This window comes from Gadus morhua, chromosome 10 (assembly GCF_902167405.1).
Source record: "Gadus morhua chromosome 10, gadMor3.0, whole genome shotgun sequence".
Classification (NCBI taxonomy): Eukaryota; Metazoa; Chordata; class Actinopteri; order Gadiformes; family Gadidae; genus Gadus; species Gadus morhua.
In genome coordinates this window covers 16,415,186-16,443,086 of record NC_044057.1, presented here as the reverse complement: position 1 = coordinate 16,443,086, position 27,901 = coordinate 16,415,186, and the positions used below count along the sequence as shown (strand labels likewise).

General features: G+C 43.8%; 1 protein-coding gene across 3 annotated transcripts; it reads left to right on the top strand.

Moving 5' to 3' along the window:
• Positions 1–1,809: 1,809 nt before the first annotated feature.
• LOC115552396 (sodium bicarbonate transporter-like protein 11) lies at positions 1,810–26,488 on the top strand. 3 transcript variants are annotated; one of them, XM_030368453.1, is made up of 20 exons: positions 1,810–2,033; positions 8,470–8,520; positions 10,196–10,261; positions 10,387–10,430; positions 10,668–10,887; positions 11,019–11,100; positions 11,564–11,687; positions 12,102–12,311; positions 12,668–12,752; positions 13,075–13,200; positions 14,763–14,876; positions 15,312–15,444; positions 15,730–15,803; positions 16,593–16,836; positions 17,866–17,972; positions 19,016–19,184; positions 19,816–19,989; positions 20,685–20,880; positions 22,589–22,758; positions 25,706–26,488. In XM_030368453.1, the coding sequence occupies exons 1-20, from the start codon at positions 1,988–1,990 to the stop codon at positions 25,770–25,772; spliced, it is 2,502 nt and encodes an 833-aa protein (XP_030224313.1). In that variant the 5' UTR covers positions 1,810–1,987; the 3' UTR covers positions 25,773–26,488. The 3 variants fall into 3 exon arrangements, with proteins under 3 accessions (XP_030224313.1, XP_030224315.1, XP_030224316.1); XM_030368455.1 differs by lacking the exon at positions 1,810–2,033 and adding an exon at positions 4,026–4,256; XM_030368456.1 differs by lacking the exon at positions 1,810–2,033 and adding an exon at positions 7,362–7,412 and having other exon boundaries at positions 8,469–8,520.
• Positions 26,489–27,901: the final 1,413 nt, after the last annotated feature.

Here is a 27,901-nt window from a genome sequence, read left to right as displayed (position 1 = left end):
GGGGGGTAAGCACTACTATGTTAATGCTAAAATATGGGGGCAATCAGTTCATCAATGATTTATTTTTCATAGCTGGGAGTCAAGAACATTGACAACCATTATGTTTAACAGTTTTGTGCATCCACCAGTCTACCATTGGATCCACTGGGAGCGGAATGATATTTGATATTGTCCAAATGGATTTTATATTAATACCCATATATTCATGTTTTTGTTTTGTTCATTCATGTTTGTTTTTTTTGTTTACAATTCCATGGTCTAAAAAACATTAAATAGGGTCGCCAGATATGGTGAACACCATAGGGAGCCACAATATTTCCTCCTTGTGGCTCCCACCCTCCCTATGGAAGGGAGGGTTGGAGCCACAAGGAGGAAATATTTTATGCTACCCCTGGGTGGCACTATCCATCCTTAGATTCTACATTAATATTATTATTAATATTATTTAATATTATTAATATTATAAAAAATGCAACAAGAAAATGTGTCAAGAAAGTGGATATGAGGAATTTGAGTATATTGGCACCAATTTATTTTTTGGAAATGTCAGTCAAAAACACTGGCTAATCGTGATATTTTGAGCCTCAAATATTAATGTTAGCAACAGTAATATGGCAGATGTTTTGATTGCAAACTTGAGCTTCTGTGTAGTTTTATGAATGAGTTTTAATGTGTTCATAATGTCAACCCAAATACCGTATTGTCCATGACAACCTAACTAGCAGTTACAAGATTCAACATTCACGAGTGTATCATTACAAACTGACACAACGGAAAATATATAAACCAAAATATATAAAAGAACAAAAACATTATGATAAGTGCATTTGCTATTCAAATGATTGATTGGTAGCCTACCAGAATATTTGCTGAAAGTGTAGCAATAGAAAGGTCTATATAAAAAGTAGTAAAGTTTGCGTGGTAACACAAAGACAAATGCCACTTCCGACAGTAATTGCCTCGTTCAACCCACCAAGGTTCAACTCCTGCAAACTGCACCTTTGGACTCATTATGAAGGACATTGTGATCTATTCACACCGCGGTTTCAGTTGCAGGGGTACAGTTTTGTTGAGGGGGTCTAAACTGAATTAAGCATGCGCTCATCTCTGAGAAGTATTGATTCAATGTTTTTTTTTATGCAGTTGAATTAAGGTTTAAATTGTATTTTTAGCCCTGAATAAATAACAGATTACCTAAGGGCATGGCCTGTATAGCTAATGTTCGGCTGAGAAGGGCTGACACAATAAGTTACAGATTGTGCCTGAGGGTAGAGAAGTACGTTTAAATGCCATTTCCAAATGCATTCCTCCAATATACTTTGTGTGAAGGTAAATATTCATACTATTACTTATGAGTGTGTGTATGCATGTCTGTGTGTATGTATGTGGGCAGTGATTTATTCAATGCTCAATAGAAAAGTAAAATCATTTTTGTTGACCCTGTTAGTTGAATATTTCCAAAGCAGTTACGCCTCACGGTTCATTGAGATTTATTCTTAGTGAACATTCAATTTAAGTTCAGGGTCCCCATCTGCTCCCCAGGGAGTCTTGGAAAAGAGAAAGCTTTGACCATTGAACGGACGTTACCTGGGACGTGTCATAGACATTCACACACACTAAACAGCTTTAGCTTAGGCTACGCCAGGGTACAAACCTTAACATTACAATAAAGGGGAAACAGCGGGAGGGAAACGATACAAATTTACACATCAAAAGTGCACACCTTCATCCTCTGTCTTCTCTTTACCACCTCTCTTCACACGACCCCTCTTCTTTTATAGTGCAGGGCACAAGGGCGGGTCACTCTGATTGGCAGAGAGGACGTTACGGGTTATTGATTTCTAGTGTTGCTGTTCTCTTGGTTTGAAGGCGGGCCTGCAAGAGCTGGCACATGCCTTTCCCCCTCAACACAAAACCCTTTTTTGGATTGCTTTTTGGGTTCCTGGCTCCTCCGCCAAAGACGAGCAACAGACCAGCCACCTGAAAGATGGCGACGGAGAAGTCTGGAGTGATTCTGACACATTTTAATGGAGGTAACCTTCAATTAACCCAGCCTTTCACGTCGACCGATGCAGCAGGTTGTACTAATTCAATCAAGCACTTATTTTTCTGTTTCTGTGAACAACTGGAATGGTAGCATTTACCGCTTTAGAACAACTGTAAGAGTGCACAGTATTAAGATGCACGGAAAGGTTAGCACTACTATGTTAATGCTAAAATGGTTATGAATGGGTCAATAATGTGTTTTAGGTCGACTAAAATTATGCTGAAAATGTTGAGTTTAAAGACATTCTTTTGGCCTAATTGAGACCTTTAGGGGTAAGGTAGAAAGCCTTGTAGGCCTACCTAACAGTTCATTCCATAAAGCAACACATTGCACGTATTTATAATAAGATAATAGTGAAGTAATAGGGGATACAATTGTTTTGGTTCTATTGGTGTTCTAGCAAGGACCTATTTAATGGTTGACTGAAGAGGAATTGGCTATAAGCATGTGGCATGCTGCCTGTTAAATATTTGTAGTTCTCAGTTAGGGAGATATTTCCGACATTGGCCCTTTGTCCCTAGCTGTGAAGAGAAAAAACAAGAACCAGCAATCCCGCTATACATTAAACCTTGGTTGCTCTTAGTGCCTACATTTTTAGATCATTTATTTATTTACATATGGAATAAGTTTTGTTGACATCATACCCGGCAGTGCTGCTCCAGTCATGCTATACGTTTGTTCTACGGTTCTAATTAATGTTTTACAGTCAGTAATAATGTAAGGTTTGTACGACCGCTTTGACCACTTTTTACGATATCCAATTAACTTTCATTTAGGCGCTCCTCTGCGTCCACAGCTAAAGGATGTTCACCATACACACGAAAGGATATTATTGCATAGAGGACAATGTTAAATTAAATCGTAATCCTTTTAAAGATGAAGGGACTAGGTTTTTTAATATGTTGGCGTAGTAACCTATTGGTAGGTCTAAGTAAAGCCTTACGTCTATAATACAAACCAAATGTGGTGTTTAATAAAACACGGTATGGAATGTGAAACGGTTGACCTGACAACCAGCTGACCCTGAAGAAAACAGGACTAGAAATACTAGAGGGCGGCTGTTACATAAACTACATAAAATAGAGAGAAAACCACTCACTTTTAATAACCTTCAACGACGATTGAAAAGGATGCACTCAGAGGCCTCGAGTTGGTGTACGTTTCCATCCGAGCTAAGTGGATCTGGTTCCCATTGAACGTTTCTGTCGCCTCTCTGCTTCTCCTGCTCTCACTCTGCTGCCACCCAGCGGCAGTGAAGGTGGCTTAACGTTGCTGATCACCAACTTGTTAAATGTTGCATTATTTATTTATTTTACGCCGTGTTTGCGACCAGTTAATTTCCCACAGTCATAACCAAGCTATTGCTCTGACTGATCGCACGACTAATTTATAGTTAATTTTGTCTATGTTTGCATAGAACAACGAGTCATACGTGTACACGTCTCTTCCGTTCCTGTATGCTACCTTAAGGGAAGCACAGCCTTTGCTATGCGGAACTGCGTTCTACTGTCCATTAAAGCAAGCCAGTACCATTTGACTGTGCCTTGTAACCACCATAGAAACACGCAGACCCGCCGGTAATTGCATCATGCCGGAGGGGATTCTCGGGATCGGCCCTGCTGGGAGACACTCAGCCGCCCTACGAGAGCCAAAAAACGGGTTGTCTTGGAGGCACATGGGCGCCTCTTTTTTTTTGTTGTCTGCCTTGTTTTTTTAAACATGCTTTGTAAAGGGATTTTTACCCGAATTCTTTTTCCTAAGCGACTGGGGGGTATTTCGTCCTCGTGCAAATCAACGGTTCGGTTTCCTAGGCACAAGGACCCAGCAGTTGCAAACTTCTGTCACACGCCCTTTCTTCCGCCCCACCCCCATCACCATGTGCTGCTGCCGGCAGACTGGTTGTTCACCTCTACCAGTGTATCTGTATGCGTGCGACTGTGTTGCATGTGTGTGCGTGCCGTCTGTGTGTTTGTGTGTGTAAGAGAGAGAGGGGGGGGGGGAGAGAGAGATAGAGAGAAGGAGAGAGAGTGAGAGAAAGAAAGAGAGAGTGAGAGAGGAAGGGGGGCAAGAGACAGGAAGGGATTCTTAGACAAGGAAATGTATCAGGCAGAAGTGCTGAGCAACATGATGGGATGACCTGGGAAAAAAAGCATACCTGAAAAACTGAGAACCATGGAAGACAAACAGGTCCTCCATTTTGTGCCATGTGGTAAGTTACACATAGGTGGGGTGAGGGTGAGAAGGTATTTACTGGTGAAACCTCAGCCTTCTTGTGCCACACATGTGGAGGACCATATGCCTTCGCTTCCCTTCTCACTGGTCTTTGCTTCCTCTCTCTCTCTCTCTCTCTCTCTCTCTCTCTCTCTCTCTCTCTCTCTCTCTCTCTCTCTCTCTCTCTCTATCTCTCGCTCTCTCAGAAAATCTCTCCCCTTCCTATTTGTTCCTCACGTACTGTTAAGTGTTTACATCCTTTGTGTGTGTGTGTGTGTGTGTGTTTCAATGCATCTTCAAAGTGTTATAACATGTCCTTACATTCTCAGCATGAATGTGTATTCTGCTATGTGAGCATGTCTATGTGTGCTATGTTGGTTTCACAATATGATGCTTGAGGATTTCCCAACATTGCAAACAGTAGCACATCACGAAGATCATTCATTGCAAGGAGAGCAGGCAAATCAGCCGGTAGTGTGGGCCACTGTTTACGATATGTCTATAAATGGGGCTCTTCTGTTTTGTTGACATCAGCTGCCTTATCCTAAATAATGCAGAGCATTCATTCACTACTTGCCACAGGGTCTACCAGATGGGCTTCCCTATCAAATTGTTACAAGTTGACTGTTGAAATCATTTCACTATTGCCGTTTCAAATGTATGGCTTCTGTAAGGAGAGACCCCCACCATTAGCCACCATAGCCACCGTGAACCTCTAGGTTCTAAAGAGAATTTGAATAGGATTTGCATGTGCCAGGGAGGCCTTAGCTTATGAAAAGCCCAGCATGTCTTTTGTTTTAAAGCACTCCACCTGATGTGGTGTCTATTGCCTCCTCACAGAGCAGCGTTCAAAAGGATTACCTGCTATAGCCTGATGGTTATGTATATATACTCCATAGTCATGCCCTTCAAACAAAGCATTCACCAGTCGTAGACACAATCGCATACAGTTGAGTTTATACGAAAATTGAAGTTTATAGTTAATCTGTTGGTGTATGCTTGTTTACCTACTAATTACCAAAAGACTGCACACAAAATAGTCTCCTCTCAAATTGGTCTCAATGTTTTTGTATACAGTTAGTGTGAGTATTAAGGAAAGATGTGTTCAGGAAGGTGCCACATAGCAGATAAACCCGTCGTATTTTGTAGCTGATCACGGGTTAAAACTTCATCAAGTTTCTAAGGCTGAGGATTAAGAAGATTATCCCTGAGAAGAATGTTCAATATTCTTAAATGGCTCAAAAATATAAGCTTTTCCCTTAATTCATATTGCATAAAACAATTTAGTCATCCTAAAGTTGGACCGCCAAATAACTAAATTGCACTTAAATACTATCATTGAATAAGCAGTATTAATAAAGCCCTCTAATGTGTCCATAGAGGCTTACAACCATGTGGCTTTGAACCATGTGACTTAGCAGGATTGCTGCAGTGGAGATGGAAGTTCTTGAATGTCTAAAGAAGAGAATCCAACCCAACATAAGCCCTTAAAGTCCTGTCTTGTTACCTGGTCCGGCCACAATTACCATTGGTCCAGCAGTCATATCCCACCGACCTGGCTGAATACAAACCCATCGTAGTATTTACTGTTGGATTTGGATATTGGTTCTTCAGGTGTTGAAGTGGAATGAGCCATGCTTCCTGGTTCCTGTGTGTGCCGTTTGGGACGATAGTGAATGCGTCTGTTGTGTATTTTAGTGCAGTACACTATGGCTGCTGCCACACGTGTGTGTTTGTGTGTGTTCCCTTTTCCATGGAAATGATTAAGTTGTTGTCTCGTATATGAGTGGATATCAGTGTGTAAATATGTATATAATGATTTAAATCGTCGTGGAAACCCAGCTATAACCTTTTTGACAACTAGAAAGGAAGAGTTCATGAGATTAACTTTATTTTTCGAGCTTTAAAACTCAGCTGCATCTTATCCATGGAAGACTAAACAAGTATATTTTGGGGTTTGCAGCGTCCACAAGGACGTTCAGTAGCAAACAGAACGATTCCTGCAGTGATACTGGCAGAGTAGGCCCAGGGCTGAGGCAACTCATAACTTCTGCTGAAACTGTGCCAAGTGTTTGTCTACTAATGTGCTCCACAACAACCACAGACCACCCCTTTGGTAGGATTTAACAAAGAAGTTGGCATTGGTTACGATTTAAAGACACAACATTTTACTCAAATTACATGGAATGATTTAGCCTCTTCTAGGCATGTTCTAAAAGGTGGTTACAAACGGTACAGGGGGTACGAGGTCAGACAGCAGGCTATTTTGAGCAGTGGGTTTAAGGTCGGTTGCTATGCTGATGGAAGGTCTCAGCTCACCTTCTAGAGACGTCCATCAGAGAGGAAGTCGGACAGGAAATGACGCATGGAAACCTGTTTGAAGGCAGGACAATATTTGGGACCTTATAGACTGTGTCCTAGTTCTAGCTAAAAGCGTATCTGTTACCTTTCGTTATATTATCTCTTATCTTACAAACGAAATATGTTATTTTATTCAAACTCATTTCACGCTAGTAAATCCTTATTCCCCCAGGATAATTGATACAAAGTACTGAAATTACAATTTCTTTCTCTGCAGTATACCAGCATTTAGAATCAACCAGGAGAGACAATATAGTGACACTAAACTTAATTTATTTCAATATTTGGCATTAGGATTCCGGCTATGTAAACTACCAACCACATTTGCAGCTTTATGGAGCCTGAGGGAGAGATAACAGATGGAACAGGAACTGCTGGATGTACTGCCAGGTGGAGTGAAACCGCACCACAGTCACAGGTGGGATTGGGTGTAGCTGCTTGTGTTTGGCATCTGCACTTCTTCTGGCTGATAGCCCAGCGATTGTTGCGGGTGTGGTGACACCCCTACCTTGGTAGTGAACAGGAGATTTTAATACTGGCCTTCCAGGCTGACCTTTTCATTTGAGATTCATGAGCAATTTCTTCACGACACCCAAGAGCTATTAGCATTCCTCAATGTTTTATGGATAATGCCGATGCTGCCGGAAAAGAAAAATTCAGGCACACCTGGACTCAAAAAAACACATTTTGCACCAGTTCTGCCGTACCCTAACCTCACCTCACATCTCTCTCTTAACATCCTGACAAACTGAGAACCATGGAAGTCAAACAGGTCCTCCATTTTGTGCCATGTAGGAATTTTCAAATAGGTTTGGGGTGGGTGAGAATGAGAAGGTAGTTACTGGTGAAACCTGAGCCTTCTTGTGCCACACATGTGGAGGACCGTATGCCCTCGCTTCCCTTTTCCCTGGTCTCTCACTTCCTCTTTCTCCATCTCTCTCTCTCTCTCTCTCTCTCTCTCTCTCTCTCTCTCTCTCTCTCTCTCTCTCTCTCTCTCTCTCCCTCTCTCTCTCTCTCTCCCACACACAGCCCGGTGCTGTGTGTGTGCGTCTGTGTGTGAGCGGGCCTGGGAACGTTCTGTCAAATCGCTGTTGCACAAGGGGCCCTATCAGGCATCACAGGCAAGGAAAGGGCTCATCCCTACAGCAGTGGTATGTTCCCAGGGTCAGCAGAGAGGGGGGGATACCTTACTGCATACACAAATATCTCACACAGCAGGCCCGCTTTCTTTGTAACCAAGCAGCAGATAGAGATTTGAGGGGGTTTTATCGTCAGGTACAGAGACCGCAGCCTGTGGGTTTAAGGTCCAGTGTTTTGCGTCAAGTGGTCTTTGTCTTAAAAGGATATTTGACTATGATATAAGACTGTGTATAAAAAGAAACCATCTGAGTTTTGATTTTCCTGTCTTAAAATGTGTAAATGGGCACGTTTGACCATCTGCAGTTTCGATCCATTTGTAATCGTTTTAAGAGAAAAAATAACACATTTTCTCAATGGCTTGCCATTTATTTCTCAAATGCATCCAATATATGCCTACCACCAGCTCTGCAGCGGTTCAGCATTCACATACTGTGCAACCAAAGCATTGTGTACTGTACTCACTCTCGTGCAAAATCACTCCTGGGATACTGAGTCCCACACACACTCCAAACCATATGACCACTGGCTTTATGGATAGTATGGGCATCTTTATTAGACAGCTGCCGTTGTTTCTTCTTAAGTGCATTTCTCTACAGTCACAGATCTGAACTGAGGGGGTTCCGGCCTTTCAACTCAAATTGGAATGAATGTTTTATTTGTGGCCATAAGCAAAGGTCTCATGAATGCGGTCTCTTCTCTTCTCCCCGCAGACGACGCGTCAACCGGGAAGTCCAAAAATGGCTACACTTTCCAAGAGATGGGTACGTAGTCATCACAATCTCCCGCTCCCCGCACCGCAAGGGATTTGCAATGTGATGCATCCTGTCCATGGCCATGAATATCTTATCTGTAGTGAAAAAATATATACAGCTTTGCAGTGGTTCAGTATTCACATACAACCAATGTGTAGTCGCTGTTGTGGATAATCACTGCTAGGATTCTGAGTCACACACACACTGAAAACCATATAAAGCCAAGCCACTATGACTAAACCAATGATATTGAATAATAATTTGAATAATAATATGGCTTGATGTTATTATTTTGTCTTTTACTATTTTGTCATTTTGATGTATGTGCAGCACTTAAGAATAGCTGCAACTTTTAAGCATTAATGTAGAAGTATTACATAATGAATTCCTCATTTATGAAGAATTGTTCATACATGACTCCTAATAGTTAAGCTATTCATCATATTATAAAGCTAGCATAAATTATTATTGCCATAATTAGCTAATGATTTAAAGATAATTTGTTAAGCATAAGTTAATGATTACAAACTAAGAACAATGTGTAAATAATGTTTTAAAAATACTTAACAATTCATGATTAGTTTAGGTAGGAAGAAAGCATAAGTTTAATATTTTGTGTGAGCTTATGTAGTATTCAATTGAAAGCGGGACATTGAATCATGGTAATGCCTACCTGCACTCTAATTACTCATTTGATATGCTGCAGAGCACAAATTCATTTGCAGGTGAATTGAGAGGTTAATTAGTGGCCAGATAACCAATATGATTTATGAGCATAATGAGTAAAGAGAATATTTTTTACTGCAGAGCTGAGACACTTGCATTTTACGACCACTTTTAGTTTATAATTGCAGTAAAACTGTCTTGCTGTTGCCCCTCATGAAAACTAGGGATCTCTCTATATATCCCTCTCGATTTATTCTCACTTGGATTAAGTTTTTTTACAAGGGCCTTTTGTTTATAATGGTGCGGCATGAGGTGGAATTTTTTATTGGGCATTTCTCTTCCTTTTTTACCACTTTTCCCCATACCCCCATCCTTTCCTACGCTCTCACCTTCACATTCTGACTTTATCACATCGCTTTACTTACATCCCTTACACTTCCTTTTTTTCTCTATTTATTGCTCTCTCTCTCTCTCTCTCTCTCTCTCTCTCTCTCTCTCTCTCTCTCTCTCTCTCTCTCTCTCTCTCTCTCTCCCGCTCTCTCCAAGAGACAATGTTTTGTGTTTGGTTGGTGTGGGCTTTTTCACCAGATGGCAGACCGGGGGGAGTACAGCCTCAACAGTTTCATACTTTAGATAGATCTAGAAACCTGGCCCAGTGAAGCAACTTAACCTTGACTTGATGAGTGTCGATTATCATGCCATGGCTCAATTATGTTGTGCCACCATTTCTTTTTTGGCCTGAAATCCATTGTTGGGATTGCAGGCGCAACGGACCAAATCAACCTTGAAATAACAACCTTAATTATTGCCATTTGTTACCCCGGTACAGTTGATTAAAATGCACATTAATGTGTCTGGGTTATTGAATGTGCGCTCCCACCGCCGTCTACATCCAAACACTGATTGGACAGAGATGAATGGGCCATGTGATGGACAATTAGGGCTGTTTAATGAGGTTGATGACTTACTTACTCTGTGTGTTGCTCTTATCTTGATGCCCCCCCCCCCCCCTTTACAGAGCTGCGTAAGGAGGATGCGATGTATGAGGACGTTAAGGAGCATGACTTCCAGGCCAATGTTTCAGGTGTGTGTGTGTGTGTGTGTGTGGGGGGGGGGGGTGTCTGGGTGTATGCGTCGACTCTGATTCTGCTCTACTTTAAAAGGGCATTACAAACTGCTTTAACCCCCTGTTGTGGCATCCATTTGCAGATCACGATACACCAGAATATGGGCTACTGAACACAACTCGCAAAGTATGATTTATTTTCTTATCTTTATGTTGATCACTGAAACGTTTTTTTAATAATTGTTAGTTTAAGCCTTCAATATATTTTAAGGGCATCTTTCCCAATTGATATGTATAAATATGATATATACATGAGATATCTTCACGTAACGTTCGAAACATTTGATCAGACACCACTATACGCAGACGACATTGCGTTCAATTCACTAAACATACGTTTTTCGTTATGCCTTCCCCTCCCCAGTATGTGAGCTCCATGAACTTCCAAGAGGAGGTGCGTGCCCACAGGGACCTCGACGACTTCCTGGCCCAGTCCAGCATCTTGCTAGAGGAGGATGCCGCCACGCTGGAAGAGGTCCTCAAACACATGCTCACACGCATGATGGACGAGGGCGGGGAAGCCTTCGACGTGGATGCCGTCATGGAATCCTTGTTCACCGACGCCAGCGGGTTGGATGCAAACGGTAGGGCCTTTGGAAGAAAGTTCATGAACATGTGCTGAGTGTGCACTTATGCTTTTTGCCTGAGCGCCACTGTTTTTACCAAGACTTACGTTGTTAAAGTAATGGTCATCTTTGTCTTCGCTGTCCCGCAGTGCATCTTCTGTCTGAGACCATCCAGGGAGTCACCACGACCCCAACAGGAATCCACTACCAGCAGTCCTGGCTCTGTATTCTGTACGTCTCTCAACTGAAATAGCAATGGTCTTTAACATATGCATTGGATTTGTATTGTTGTTGCCCATTTCATTTGTATTCTTTTGGATTTGTTTAAATTGTAATGCACACGATAAACAATCTACTTGCAACAGAACTCAACGACCTCTGCTGCCATGGCAACACATCCACCTGCAACCAAATCACTTACTGTATAATCCCTATCACTGCACAACATCCAGCACGTTGATGGTTAGAGAAGGCAACTCCTCTCACATGTCATGTTCCGTTGATAAGGGGCTCGGGAACGCCCCATTCCACGACAAATAAAACAACTACACATGATTCATTCATACCAAGTTCCCATCGACGTGCGTTCATTTGTGGTCCTGCCATAAAACAGTCCCATGCACAAAATCTCTTAAAGGAACACATCCCAAAGCATTGGTTTCATCTACTTCCTCTGTGTTTCTGGGACTCTCAGCACCAACGTCAGGAGCCTCCAGAAGCGCCACGTCTGCATTACACGCCTGGACCGACCCCAGAACTGGGGGGTGAACTGCTGCGAGGCCCGCTATGTGGTTCTCATCCTGGCTCCCTCCAGAACGGTGAGGACACCCCCACCCCCCACTGGGATACTTAGCTAACTGCTAGGGTGCTTTATGTAGCACGGTATCGGGAAACCAACAGAGGATTACACTGATGTGCTTTTAACACACTCTTCCGCCGTAATGGGTTCAGGTGTTATGTCTTCGCGAGCTGTTGGGAAAACACTCGAACTCGGGGGATGTGTGAACAGTTGTGCATCCACATTAACATTCGCTTTAGACATTTTTAACCAGTGTACACAGCAATAAATGTTTCCCAAATAACGTACAATAAAAGAAGGCGAATGCACTCCGGAGGAAAACAGCCAATAAATGTCTGTATAAAGGGCTAAGGCTGATGCTAAACGCGATGCAACCATCGATTTTATTTAGTCAAATGTAACATTACCGTTTCACTTCTGTTTTCCCACCTAGAAAAGCACCAAGACGGCCATAGAGCTGGGGAGGACGTTCGCCACCCTGCTGTCGGACATCTCTTTCCGCCAGAAGCTCCTGGAAACCCGCACCGAAGAGGAGTTCAAGAAGGAGCTGGTGCTCCAGCGACGGCTCCTCTCCAGCGGCAGCGACAAGCCCCTCGAGGAGGTTGTCGACGACACAGACCCCCGTAAAGGGAAGCCCCTGGAGGTACGGTCATGGAGCAGGCGAGCTGCACTTTACACAGTAACGGACTGAGACTTTGGCCCACCTTTTGTGGTGGATGAGATTTGTCTTTACATGGAGGATTCAATCAGTTTCCCTTTGATATTCCCACTCTGATATTTATGACAATGTTGACTGTTGATACGTGAGTAAGACAGCGTGTTTTGCGTGTAATGTAACAGGAAAAATATTTTTAGCTTTCGGTCCCAAAGAAGTTTTAACCCAACAAGTAACAACCATCCAACAAGCCTAAGATATGTATGTCGATCACCACTGTCATTATTTTTCAGAATGACTCTTACCCTCAACCCTCAACCCTAACCCTGACTTCCCTAACTCAGTGCACAGATTTCCTGAAACCATTCAAGGGTGTGTACGACGACCTCCGCAGAAGACTCCCGCTCTACCCCTCAGATTTCACAGACGGTACGGCTTCTACACCCCTCTGAAGAATCCTGGTGGAAACAAAGCCTTTGCCAAAGCCCAACGCATATGGAGCAGCGATTTATTCTGATATTTGTTGTGCAACACAAAATTAAGGATATAAACATACTGTTTTAACGGGGAGAAGCATAAGGGGTAGCAACTGTGTCTGGGCTGATTTTAGCGCTAGCCTCAAATATAATAGGACTCAGGTCTATTTTAAAATATAATTTAGCTTCTGCCGCATCAACCATGTGCTTTGGGCTTAGCACAAAGAAAAAAATAAAATAAATGACTAACTCTGTTCTCTGATTGGTCCGTCCAGGTATCGTGGGGCCTGACCGCTCATTACTGAAGTACACCACCACGGCCATCTTTCTCTACATCACCATTCTGCTGCCGGCCATCGCCTTTGGCTCACTCAATGACGAGAGCACCAGAGGGGAAATAAGTAAGTAATGGAAGTTCAGAGAAGCTCAGCAGTATTATCATCATTGATCCCAAAAGCCTTATTCAACCAGTCAAGTATTCTGTATCTGGCAGGAGCATCAAATACAAATATTGACATTACTAGTTGAACTACATTTCCCAGTAGGGTGGTGGTAACGTTGCTGTTTTCTAAATCAAATACCTTCTCGGTAGCTAAGCTTTTTTATGGATCAGGTAGCACGGCAGTGTCCACAGAAGCTACATATCTAGAGGATTTCTGAGGGCCATGCACAGTGTAGATTTCTGCTGGAGTCAGGAATATATCTACGAAGCGGTACCCCTGAACCAAAAATATATTTTTCTTGATCTTTTTAATCCTGTAAACTCCTGTCAGTCTGGCATGGCATGGTTCAATCTCGCGTGTGGTGTGAGTTGAGATCGCAGGATATTGTTTGATAAATTCAGGGTTCGAGTTAGGACCATACCGGCCTTGCGCTCAGTTGTTGACGGGGGGGTGGGGGAAGCGTACCGGCCTTGCGTTGGTTTGTTGACGGGGGGGGGGGGGGGGGGGGGGGGGGGGGGGAATATAGGAAGTAAATATATAATATGAAACGACTCTTCTCAAATGCCGTGGAACGCTCCTTCACAACAACGCTAGCGTCTTCGGTTGCTAATCAACGTCAAAGTCTTTGGCTAACTATTTCTCTGCTGATCAACACTACGAATGGTAACAAATAAATTGTAAAAAGACACCTTGTGAAGTTATTTTTTCTTTCGGCATGTGGCCACTCATTATCGAAAATAAGCCCCTTCAGGTAGAAGCAAGAAACCTCAGACAGGTTCGCCCTGTCTTGGGTTATTTTCCCGACAATGACCGGCGTTCTAATATCCCTTACTTAACGTCAATATTACTCTTTATGTGGAAGGGAAAATAGCTTTATTTGTAATTACAATATATTATGCTGCTGTATTTTCGGAGACCCCCACAGATATTTTAGTTTGCTGCTTTCATGGGATCCAGACCTCTCTCTATGGGAGCTCAGCTCCCACTGGCTCCCACATAATTCGAACCCTGGATAAAGTGTGTAATCCACAATTTAACTAAACATTTTTACCTGCGTATCTGTTTGACTGACAGGTATACAGATAACTAAGGTAGTATTGAATGAAGCTGAAGCTGGCTTAAGATAAAGAAAAGTCTGATGGCTTCTGATGTAGTAAACTACTTAAGGCAAAAAAAATTTAGCTTAGCTCGCAACATTTATCTGACTGGAAGCTTCTGTGTAGTGAAGCTTCACTTAATGTAGAGCACCTGGTAGCTAAGCTCACTACACTTTCCGAGTAGCTTGCCCAAAAAACTGCAAAAACTTCCCAAAATATAATCCAATTTAGCCTGGCTCAAAAGTTAAAAAGTACAATTTTCTTCCGCGCTTTGAACATTCATATCTGGCCTCAGCAAAGCCATTAAAAAAAAACACATCCTCTACTGATACTGTGAAAGCACCACCACCTGCGCGGGCGGAATCGGCTGTTAAAGTAATTGCGCTTAACCCCTTTGTGACTTCTTCTTCTGCTGTGGTGCAGACGTGCAGAAGACCATCGTTGGCCAGAGCATCGGTGGGGTGATCTACGCTCTCTTCGCGGGCTCCCCCCTGGTCATCCCCCTGACCACCGCGCCACTCGCCATCTTCATCAGCGGTACGTTTCCGGCCCACCGCCATATGTCCCTCTTTATGAACCCATCAATAAAACACGCTGGGTTTCATTTGGACTTAATTGCTTTTTTGAGTGAAATCCTCCGTGTTATATGCCGTGTTCATTAACCTCGTTGTACCCTTCTGCAGTGTGCCCAAAGAACTTATATTGACTATAAACCGTGTTCGTGTGTGTGTGTTCATCTGTGTGTGTGTCTGTGTATGTTCAAATGTGTTCATGTGTGTCTGTGTCTATGTTTTCATCTGTGTGTGTGCGCATTAATCTATGTGTGTGTGCATGTGTGTGTGTGTTCATACGTGTTCATGTGTGTCTGTGTGTGTTTGTGTATATTCTTATATGTGTGTGTTTGTGTGTGTGTGTGTGTTCATCTTTGTGTGTGTGTGTGCGTCTTTTCCATGGTATTTCTTTTTCCTACAGTGATTAGGGGGATCTGTGACGACTATTCCATTGACTTTGAGGCGTTCTACGCCTGCATCGGCTTATGGAACAGCCTGTTCCTCATCCTGGGAGGCCTGTTCAACGTGAGCCTGCTAATGAAGCTCTTCAAACGGTGAGCCGGCGACACCGTCCTGCTCTTAAGGCCTGCTTCTACCTCCAACACCGGGAAAGCAAAACAGACGCTTCTCAAAAACAGCCGTGCCCCTCTTGTGTTGGGGGTGTGGTTGGAGGAAAGGAAACAAAACTAAAAAGACTAAACACTTACCCAGTAATAGATGTTGTAGAATTTTACACTATAATGTTTCAACCGGAGACATCATGCGTGCTGCACCTCCCGGGAAGTGAGCAGTTTGGTTAAGCATTCATGATTTTGCTGCGTCTGTAATTGTCTCTCCAGCTCCACAGAGGAAGTCATCGCCTTGTTCATCTCCATCGCCTTTGTGGGCGATGCGGTGAAAGGAACCGTGAAAAGTGAGTTACGCCTGGCTACCGATCGACGCAAACAACAACATTCCACGCCAGACGGTCCGCCCCGCTGCGCGCATAGTGATAGATCGCTGGTGTAATATAGCATGGGGAAACCGAATAGCCTGGCAATTCAGTTTTTTTTTTCCCCCGCCTCTTCATGTTGCAAAGCAAATCTGCCATGTCTTTTGTGGCAGTCTTTAGAGGCCGAGCCAGCGAGCACGCAATCAAACACGTGCCCGCGGGCTGGCAACTGAAGGGGAGGGAGGGGATTGAAAACCTTATAATGTTAATATTGTTTAGGGTCTCGTGGTGCGAGCGTACCCTCGATCTGGTCCTCTTGGGGGTTTCCTCCGTGACAGTGAAGCACACACTGAGCATGTGCCGGGTTCCTTTGCAGCGCCCGGGTTTTTTGTTTCCTTTGAGCCCGAGGCTATATATATATACACACGCACAATCACTGATGTAAAAACAGCACTATGCTGCCAAGAATGGCCCTCAACCACGTAGGCAGTAACAAAGGGATGTTCGCCAGTACGTATTTTTTCATATTTTTATGTCCGATAGTTTTAGCAATTACTTTTTTGGGGTTGATTGTGTCACTAGTTGTTATGGCCTGCAAGAGGTAGAGGGCTGATTGGTCCTCAAAATAATATATTTGCTATTTATTGTTTGATTTGTTTATCTATTGATTGATATTGATTTATTGATAGATTCTCTTTTTCCATTTATCGCTCTCCTTTCTGCCTCTCTATCCTCTCCCCCCCCAATCTGTTCTCCCCCCCGCTCCCCCAGTCTTCAACCTCTTCTACCACGGCCCCACCTTGACCACCACCAACGCCACCCTGACCCTGGAGCAGATCAGCCAGCTCCTTGAGAACGCCTCCCAGAACGGCAGCGACAGCGGGGCGCGGGGGGAACTCACGGTGTTCCTGCCTGTGTCCCTGGTGCATTGTACCAGGGAGAGGCCCGTCCTGTGTCTGCTCCTCATGCTGGCGACCCTGTGGCTGGGCTACGCCCTCTACCTCGTCAAGAGGAGGTGAGTGTGTGGGGGACGAGGCACAGCAGGGGGGAGGGGGAGGAGGGGAGTGAGTGGGGGACGAGGCACAGCAGGGGAGAGGGGGAGGAGGGGAGTGAGTGGGGGACGAGGCACAGCAGGGGGGAGGGGGAGGAGGGGAGTGAGTGGGGGACGAGGCACAGCAGGGGGGAGGGGGAGGAGGGGAGTGAGTGGGGGGGGAGGCACAGCAGGGGGGAGGGGGAGGAGGGGAGTGAGTTGGGGACGAGGCACAGCAGGGGGGAGGGGGAGGAGGGGAGAGGTTTTAATCATCAGCCCCCATACATGATTTACTCCGGTCGTTTTGGACGCCAGGACCACATGCTGATGCTGCGCTGCTGCTGTCGCTTTATTAGCTGCTGGTGGGATACGCTGAGCGACGCGAGTCTGGGAGGAGTTATGGAGAAGACGGGGCTATCTCTTTGGAGGGAGGGGGGGGGGGGGGGGGGGGGGGAGAGTCGTCGGGAGGCGGTTCAGATACGCTCAGAAAACGCTACGATTCTGGAAAGAAGGATTCAGAGATCTTTATTCTTTATCTTTGTTTTTCTTCTTGCCTTAAGAGCTTGGGGGGGAAGTGTGTCTCCCAGGCCAAATGCTCATCGTCACTGAAAGCCTTTGTCTATGAAGACAGGGGGAAAAGTGTGTTTTTAGCCGTCTATGACATGTTGAAAGAAGGGGCAGGATTTGGATGACAGTCTTTTTAAGTTAGAGATATGCAGTATGTGTGTGCGTTTATATATATATATATATATATATATATATATAGATATATATATAGATATATATATAGATATATATGTATACACATATAAAGATATACATATATTTATGTGTGTGTGTATGTGTGTGTATACATATAAAGATATACATATATTTATGTGTGTGTGTGTGTGTGTGAATGTGTGTGTATATATTTATTTATATACATATAAAGATATACATATATGTATGCGTGTGTGTGTGTCTGCGTTAGAGCACCCCTTTGACCTGCTCCTTTTGTTTTCGTCCCCTCAGTCCGTACCTGAACGGTCGGATCCGGGAGGTGGTGTCTGACTGTGCCCTCCCCATCTCCGTGGTGATCGTGTCTTTCATCGGCTCCTACCTCTTCCTGGACATCGAGCGTGAGTGCCCTGCGTGCTCCTTGAATGAAAAGGAGTACAGCGAAAAACTGACAGGCCCTACTCAGCCTACACACGGGGGTTTGCCGTTCATGATCGCTTTTTACTGGATGCACGAAACACGGAAGGGAGGGGCGAGCTGGCCCTGTTTGTTTGGGATCTCGCTTCAAATACAACAGAAGAGACGTCACCCAACATCGCTGATACAACCTTTAACCACTGTGATTTATGTGTGAATGACTGCGGGATAGGGCTGGGCGATATGACGATATCGTACCGTGGACGATATGAAAGTGTCTACCGGGAGAGATTTGTCCATATCGTTTATATCGAGAGAGAAAAAAAAATAAAAAAAATAAAAATTATGTTGCACTGCACTGACTGAAGCAAGGCAGGTGTGAGACTCACCTGTTAACTTGAAAAAAAATCTCATTTGTATTGAAGAAACGGTTCTATTTTTACCACCAGCTATTTGCACAGCACATAACTTTATTTTATAAGTGTATAATTAGTATTTAAAATATTTGTGTGATGCTGTGATTTTTATTTTATATTACACTGCACTGACTGACAGCCAGGCAGGTGTGAAGCACACCTTTAAAAAAAAATGTTATTTGTATTGAAAAAACAGTTCAATGTTTACAAGATGTTTGCACTATATGACACTGCAGTTAATGACAGATTGTTCGCTACTTACTCCTTTGTAAGCATGGAAATTCTAGTTCAAAATAAAAGAAAAAACTGATCAAATGTGAAGTATGGTTATTTTAAGCCATTTATTATTTTAATTTACTTCAAAAAATACCATATCGTGATATATATCCATATCGTGATATAGAATTACTCATATCGTGATATACGATTTTGTCCATATCGCCCAGCCCTACTGCGGGAGATAACGAACCTCAACCAAAGTGAACAAAGCCCAGCGTGAACAGAATTAGTCACGAAGGTGGACACTGTGCTCTTTGAGATGGTCCCGCTCCTGGTTCTCCTCTGCGTCTCCGCTCACCCCTCTGCGTTCCTCTGTCTTCCTCGGTGTTCAGTTCCCGTGTTTCACCACGTGGTCGGCCAGCCCATCTTCAACTTTGCGCCGTTCGACAAGCTGACGGGGATGAACACGCTCAGCGCTGTGGGCCTCGGGTTCCTCCTCGCCCTGCTCATCTTCATCGACCAGAACATCGTCATCTCCCTCACGCACGTGCCGGAGCACAAGTAAGACGCCCCGCGCTGACGCTAACCGCTAACCGCTAGCCTGTTTAACACATCGGGCACAATGCTAGTTTCTCAGTGTGCAATGGACACCAAAAGCAGCACTTCTAGGTCCTACGACTCAATTCATCAGCTTTATTAATCCAGGGTATCACAGCCTCAGATGTACATGACAGTAAATAGTTATAAAGGGCTGTGTTTTAAATGACGGGCCACAGGCTTCTTCACATGAACATGCGATTTCGTACTTCAACTTGGAAATTCTACCTCATAATTGTGCAGAACTTTCAGTTTTGCTCATAAGCTGGATATGCACATAATTAGATTTTGGATTTCATATATAAATGGATTTAGTACATATGGTGAGTTATATTATTATCCTGTATAGTTCAATTATTACCCTGCAATAAACGTATTTTATTTAACGACGCGTTATCGTATATTGACCCTTAAGTCAGCCTCTTTTCATCTTCCTAGAACAGTATGCCCGACATAGACAGTAGCCGGCGACTTGCCATTAGCAGGCCCAGTCTGACTCAGCCAACGACTAGAGCAGGCACCAGCCACCTGGAGGGGGGTTTGCGGGGGTGGGGGAGCGGCCAATGAGAGTGAACGGTTGTGGTTCTGCCCAAAGGCTGCTGAAGGGGACGGCGTTCCACTGGGACCTGGTGCTCACGGGCCTCATCAACATCCTCATGTCGTGCCTGGGTCTGCCATGGATGCACGCTGCCTTCCCTCACTCCTCGCTCCACGCACGCCAGCTGGCCAAGACGGAGCAGCACGTGGAGAACGGACACGTGTACACCACGTAGGTTCACGGTGAAAGGGTTTTAGTTTGGAATATGGGCGGAGGGTCGAGCGGGGGTTGACTTGTAACCGGAAGGTTGCTAGTTCGATTCCCGGCGCTCCCTAGCCCAGTGTCGAGGTGTCTCTGAGCAAGACAGCCCACCCAATCTGCACCAGACGAGCCGGCTGTCGCCTTGCATGGTTGTCGGTGTATGACTCTGTTTATGAAAATAAATATGCGTCATATTTTGATGGTTGTATTTAAATGTTTTTATCTATCGCTAATTTCTAATTAAAGTCTTGCCGAATGCATTTGTGGATGGGAAAACTTTATAATTGCTTGTTTGAGTTAATTTGCCCTTAGATGAGTTTGCACGACGATAAACTTGTGTTAAGATTTGTGAACACGCAGTGAGGTTCTGTAGGAATTGAAACAAACAAAATGTACTACTCACCTTAATGCTGGTTGCAAACATTATAAAAAGCAGCCATCCCATTTGACACAATTCAACACAATTCAAAAGGTTTTCTTTAAATTCCTTATTATGGATTTGTTGATCCCTCAACCCAGAACCTCATTGCACATTTCTCTTTATCTCACATTTCTCCACTGCATATGATCGGGTTACCAAAGCCTCCCCTCATTCCCCCCCCCAGGGGACAACCACAACCAAAGCTACCATCCACCTCCCCCTAACCGGTTCCTCCCGCCCGCAGCATCGTCAGTGTGAAGGAGACCCGCCTGACGTCCCTGGCCGCCAACATCCTGATCGGCGTGTCCGTGTACATGCTGCCCATCCCGCTCCAGTTGATCCCCAAGCCCGTCCTCTACGGCCTCTTCCTCTACATCGCTGCCACCTCGCTGGACGGCAACCAGATGGTGGACCGCATGCAGCTGCTGTTCAAGGAGCAGGTAGGTGGAGGCTGGGGTTAGAGGGTGGGGTTAGAAGGTGGACCGCATGCAGCTGCTGTTGAAGGAGCAGGTAGGTGGAGGGTGGGGTTAGAGGGTGGGGTTAGAGGGTGGGGTTAGATGGTGGAATGCATGCAGCTGCTGTTGAAGGAGCAGGTAGGTGGGGGCTGGGGTTAGAGGGTGGGGTTAGAGGGTGGGGTTAGAGGGTGGACCGCATGCAGCTGCTGTTCAAGGTGCAGGTAGGTGGAGGAAGGGGTTAGAGGGTGGGGTTAGAGGGTAGACCGCATAGTGCTGTCTTTCAAGAAGCAGGTAGATAGAGAGTGGGGTTAGATGGTAACACTTTGCAATTAGGGTGATTTAAATAACCATTTATTAACATTATTAAATGCACTAATACACATTTTAACATAGTATTACACAGGGTTTAGGGTAAGTTGGGGTTAGTGGGTAATGGTTAACTGTTACCCACCTACAGTGTCAAATAATGTATTAATGAACACGATAGATAACACCATGACCGTATTCAACATAGACACCATTAGTAAACATGAACGCCATTAGTGAATGATTACTAGACCATTAGTTTGCTGTTAATTATTGCATGAACGAATGTTATTTAATGGCTATTTAATGGCTGGTATAGTGTTAGATGGTGGATGCGTGACTCCACTGCTTAAGAGCAGGTAGGAGAGATCCCTCTTTAATTAGTGTTGGATTTATAAAACACTTTATTAAGCGTGGATAGAGAGTGGATATCTCTCCGTCTGTATCTGTCTCTGTCGGTCTACTTTATCTAGGGTCTCTGTACGTATCCTCCTACTGTCTCTATCTGTCTAGATAAACACTTTATTAATCCCTGAGGGGAAATGCAGGTGTTCCAGCAGCCGAAGGGGACAGAAGAGTGCAGATAAAGAACAAATAGGATCAAATAAATACAGGGATCTCTCTCTCTCTGAATATATCTACATATATCTACATCTATTATATCTACTGCTTCTTCCTACTCTGTCTGTCTGTCTGTCTGTCTGTCTGTCTGTCTGTCTGTCTGTCTGTCTGTCTGTCTGTCTGTCTGTCTGTCTGTCTCTATCTATGTCTGTGTATAATCAATGCAACCAACTTTGTAGGTTGGTTCATGCATGCAGGCAGGCCCATACAGAAACACAACGCAGGGCCATACAGACACACAACGCAGGGCCCTACAGACACACAACGCAGGGCCATACAGACACACAACGCAGGGCCATACAGACACACAACGCAGGGCCATACAGACACACAACGCAGGGCCATACTGACACACAACGCAGGGCCATACAGACACACAACGCAGGGCCATACAGACACACAACGCAGGCCCATACAGACACACAACGCAGGGCCATATAGACACACAACGCAGGGCCATACAGACACACAACGCAGGGCCATACAGACACACAACGCAGGGCCATACAGACACACAACGCAGGGCCATACTGACACACAACGCAGGGCCATACAGACACACAACGCAGGGCCATACAGACACACAACGCAGGCCCATACAGACACACAACGCAGGGCCATACAGACACACAACGCAGGCCCATACAGACACACAACGCAGGCCCATACAGACACACAACGCAGGGCCACAAACCATCAGACAGACATTGAGATACGTTTGACATGCTTCACCCCTAACCACTGCTTCAACCCTCCCCTCCCCCAGACGTCCTACCCCCCCACCCACTACATCCGCCGGGTGCCCCAGAGGAAGGTGCACTACTTCACGGCGCTGCAGATGGTCCAGCTGGTGGTGCTCTGTGCCTTCGGCATGTACCCCCTCCCCTACATGAAGATGGTGTTCCCACTGCTCATGATCCTGCTCGTTCCCATCAGGTAAGCAGACGGCCACGCCGCCGCTCAGCCCCACACAGCACCACGCTCACAGGGTCCGCTGTCAACCCCCCGCCAGCTGCCAGGGGACGGGGGTATAGATCTGGAGCGTTTGGCAGCTTCTGAGGCGCAGGGTTACATATTAGAACGACGGCCCGGACCGGGTCGGTTCGCAGCCAGCTCTGGCAGGTAAAGAGGCACGATTCTGGGATGAGGTGTTGGAGCCTGACTGCACACAGGCCAATGTGCTTTTAGGCCTGAGCCAGGTCGTTTGTTTGCCATGCGAGCGCTACGCCTTGTGGCGACCAGGCTCCAACACCTCATCCCAGAATCATGCCTGTTTACCTGTCTGCTACGATGACACGTGCGTCGTTCCCCCTCTCTCTTTCAACCCGCTTCCTGTCAGGGTTCTCTGTTCTCAGGGGTGGACTGGCGATCTGGCATACCGGGCATCGTCCCGGTGTGCCGTTGACCAAATGTGGGCCGGTCCGCTGTTTTGTTTTTTTCTCTCTCTCTAAATTCGGCCAATGGGCAACAGAGGGCTAGCAGTGTATGGCCAGCATCGACACATATTATTGGTCTATGTTTGTCATTCTCAATCAATCATGGGCTGACAGGCTCAGAGAGCCCAGACAGTGCTGTCAATCACAACACAAACCAGGGTGGGCGGGACCTCATGGCGCGGGCCGGAGTCACTGTCGTGGGAGTCGGGACGGAGCTGAAAATGGATAATCGTAAGAAACGCCCGGGCGGCGCTGAAAAACTGCGACTCTCTGGAGGTGGAAGCTGCTATATGTTCAAAATGTACAGACCTATTTGGTGCCGGGGTCAACACCCCAGCTGGTGCTGCAGCAGCTGCGCCGGGAGACGAGCGAGTGGAGGCATATATGCCAAGTAACGTTAGCCTGTGGCTAGCTTGGCTACATTTTGAGACATGTCCAAAACAAAACGTTTTTACATTGAATGTGATTCAATTCAATTCAATTCAAAGTGTTTATTGTCATATGCACAAAAGAGATGTTTTCAGTTGTACAATGAAATTAGGTGATGTGATGTGACCTCATTAACTGCATACTTGTGACAACATATTAGCCCAGAGTTGAAGGGCTGTGACTGTTGGTAGTTGTGGTGGATTTTGTTTAAATATGCCGAATTGTGATATTATGGGTTATTATTGTTCAGATGATTTAGCTAAGTTCGCTAACAGCTTCTAACGTCAGCAGTCTCTTGTTGCCATAGCATCAGTAAACATTGACATGGACTAATGAGCTGTAAATCGAGATGCAGAATCATGCTGTATTGTAAATACAGATGAGATACTTTCAATTTTAGCACAAAATACAAGTAAACCTATAGGAAATAATTTGTTTAATTTGCAATATTTGCCATTTAATTTATTGTTATCTTTCAATTAATTTATTGTTTACTGAGGTGATGACTATTTCATGTGGTGAGAGTAATGCAATATGTGTATGTTTATAGGTTTATATGAAGAAACATACTATATGTGTGATAAAATGACAATTGGTAATTCATAAATGTCTCATTATATTCTCTGCTACCATCATCTCCTGTCAAACAGGTTTTCCTGACCTCATAGAAGTTCTTCTATGATGAGAGAGAGAGAGAGAGAGAGAGAGAGAGAGAGAGAGAGAGAGAGAGAGAGAGAGAGAGAGAGAGAGAGAGAGAGAGAGAGAGAGAGAGAGAGAGACTTTGCGAGTTTACTATGCAACTTGTTTCGTCTCAGATTGAAACACAGGTTTATTTCCTGGTTGAAGATTTTCATATTGATGATTTTAATTTCAAACATCTGCATTTCTTTTAAGTTCAATTAACAGTTATGCAGGTAGGCCTTAGGGCTCTTTTAAGACTAAAGTCATCCTTCATGACAGATACATTTGTTCACTAAGTGTCACTACGTCACAAAAAGTCTACATGGCTACATATACTTGTCACTCAGTACACAGATACTGAGTACAAGTTCTGTTTGCTGTTTCTTGCAGGTCATGAATTTGGTGAGGAGTGTAACTGGCTGGCTGGGGACGAGGAAGTAGGGCAATATATATATTGCCCTAATTATAACCATAAATAGAGAATTTATATTTTTTGTTTTTATCTATGGCTGTGTGAAAAAGTCTAATGTCTAATATGAGAATGCATATCTGTTTAGACCTGTAATTCATGTCATAGACTTTTTCTCGCAGCTACAGATAAAAAAAATTCGATTCTCTATTTATGTTTTCACAATGACTGAGTCACAGTTTAAACAAATGAGTTTCAGCTCTAAGGCTGCTACTCTCTGTAATATGTTTCTATTTAGATTTTTGTGATGATATTTTGTTATTATTGTCCGAGTCTGGTTTTAACTAATGCTGGGCTTACACCAAAAGATTTTCACATTAACAGACTAAAAACTGCAAGAGAGAATTTAGCGTTGGATCAAGTGTGATATATAGCAAGGGTTATGTAGACATGTAGGTATGGGGGTTGGAGATGCAGCGACCGCAGGATGTCTGTTAACTTCCTCTTCAGGTTTCACACCTTTCTTGTCAGCAGCACAAGAGACACAAACTTGAAATACAAAAACAAAAAAAAGCAACAACTGCTATTTGCAGTGCTGTACTATTATTCGGATGTATGTACTTGATTAAATTGTTTTAATAAAGTACATACAGGGTTCTTCCCGTTCGTCTCGTCCCACCCCTAGTGCTGATAATGTAGTGGGCTGGTCTGGACAGAAAATGCCAGGGCTGAATTTTTGTCCCAGTCCACCCCTGTCTGTTCTGTCCATAAAGCCACGCACACAACGCCCATAAAAGGTGTTGTTAAATGTAAAAAGATTGATTGTCTTTTTGCTCGACTGCCACTGTGTTAAACCATCTCTGGGTGTGTGTGTCTGTGTGTCTGTGTGTGTGTTTGTGTCTGTGTTTGTGTTTGTGTCTAATTTCAGGACTCATCTGCTTCCACGATTGATCGACGCCAAGTATCTGGACATCATGGATTCTCAGCACATGTAGAAGAGACCTGTGTGTGTGAGTGTGTGTGTGTGTGTGTGACCAGGTCTAAAGGCTGGTTGATTGTATTGAGCAGTGATGTACAACATGCTTGCAAGGTTTCATGTATCGGAGGCTGATTACGTTGACTTAGGCTAGCTGGTGTTAGCCTGTCAACATGGATGAACAATTTCAGTGCCTTAATGCATTAATAAAATGTCCAGTACAATCAATATTGTTTTATAGTTCACATATTCCTACTGGAAGACCTTGTTGTGTCCAATTCATTTTGTTAAATTTATGGCATTTATTTTTAGACTTTGTTGGTAAGGGCAACATTTTTATATCGAAATAACTGAAAGGTTCAGTTATGAAATTATCTTTTTTGAAAAACATGATGCCTATTTTGTGGCTTCTTAATGGATTCTATGTTAAGAAAATGTAGTGTTATGTTAAGTTAAGTTCAAGTTCAAAATACCAATTTACTATGCTGGAACACATAAGAAATGCAAACTGCTGTAAAACATCTTTACACTTTACACCTACACATCAAGTGTAGGGGACTACAACGCCACCAATATGCAACAAAGTGGTCATATTTGTCCTGCTTGTCCTTATATCATCTTTTTAAAACGAGTTATTAGAGTTAACATGCAGAGTAACATGTTCATGAAATTAATATCACAGAGTTGTGGCTGTGTTCGAACATCAAACCATTAAAGCTCCCTCAGTGAACTGAATGCTTGTGTTCTGGTTGTTTTTCCACGGTGTGTATCGATTGAAAGGCTAGAGCAATGAGTTACATAAAAATAAAAAGCTGTTTTTATTAGGACTCAGACAACACAAATTACTGGTTGGACAATATAATGGATGTTTGATTCTGTATTGTGATGGGCTTTACTGACTAATTAAACTTAGAATCAATTGCACTGAAATTATGAGGGGGCACTTGTTAGTTAGAGTATACCCATTCACCACCATCACTGTAATATGGATCTGCGGTATCAATGGCTTCAGACTAAAAAGACGAGAACAACAATGATCCACACATTGGCGCTCACAGGAATGTGTTTGCAAAACGCCCAATAGATGGCAGTAAAAGCCCACTTTGTAAAAAAGACGATTTTGAGAAATCCCAATTATACCATTCGGAATAAAAACGTATATATAAATAACAAAAAAATATATCCTTGAATGATACCATTCAACAGATGGTTAATCAAGTTATTTATTTGAATCTGGTAATTCTTTTGAAGACGGCTTAATGTTTATGCAAAACAATTCAGTGCCACATTAATTTGAGGGAACTATATTTTGAATGTGTTAGTAATAATGAAAAGTAATTAAAAGTGAATGTTGTATTACTTGTAATTGTGTGTGAGAAATGAGTACACATCTGTTAGGTGTGCATCTTAAGGCTTAGGATGTCCATGACTGTTTTCCTTTCTCATTGTGTGTTAGGAATGAATTCATATATTTTAGATGTGTATCTGTGGGCTTAGTTGGTTCACGTCTGTCTTTATGGATGATATTGTGTGCTAATGAGTGCATTGACGTTTGGAGATGGCCTAAGCGCCGATATGTCATCAAAATGAGAGAGAAACACAGATGGAGTTGAAACGCATATCTACTTTTAAGTCTTTTCTAATGATCAGCCCCTCATAAACTTGGTTTGCGCTGCTTTTTCAGTTAGGGATTGAAGTTGTTAACAATGTTCACGTTACAATGACTGGGTATTCCTGTGTTTTTTTCTCGGAAAAAGGTAGAAGCCAAGTCAAATAACTAGTAAGACAATGTTTTTTCCACATCGCTAATGTTACATCTGCCCCCCGCTGGCCAGACACATATGAACACAACTTGAAATTACACATGTATACCTTGGTCACACCTTATCATGCTACTTTCAAATACAAAAACAGGCTCTTTTACTGTTGCCGTTCATGACATATGAGATTGAGGATTTCTATAATGGCTCGCATTATCGCCACTGCCGACGGACATATCTACCATCTGCTTCTCTTTTGTGCACACACTGTTTATATCTACAAATAACACCACCACCATCTGTGTTTACTTGCAATTATTGTGTGGAAAGAGAACCAAGTCATTATTGAGGGCGGCACCATGGCCTCTCGATGTATGCCCCTTGACCA

Coding starts and splice junctions, on each gene's coding strand:
- LOC115552396 (XM_030368453.1), top strand. CDS start 1,988: ATGGCGACGGAGAAGTCTGGAGTGATTCTGACACATTTTAATGGAG. Junction 11,688..12,101: donor TCCTGGCTCCCTCCAGAACG/GTGAGGACACCC, acceptor TTTCCCACCTAG/AAAAGCACCAAGACGGCCAT. Junction 12,753..13,074: donor CCCCTCAGATTTCACAGACG/GTACGGCTTCTA, acceptor TGGTCCGTCCAG/GTATCGTGGGGCCTGACCGC.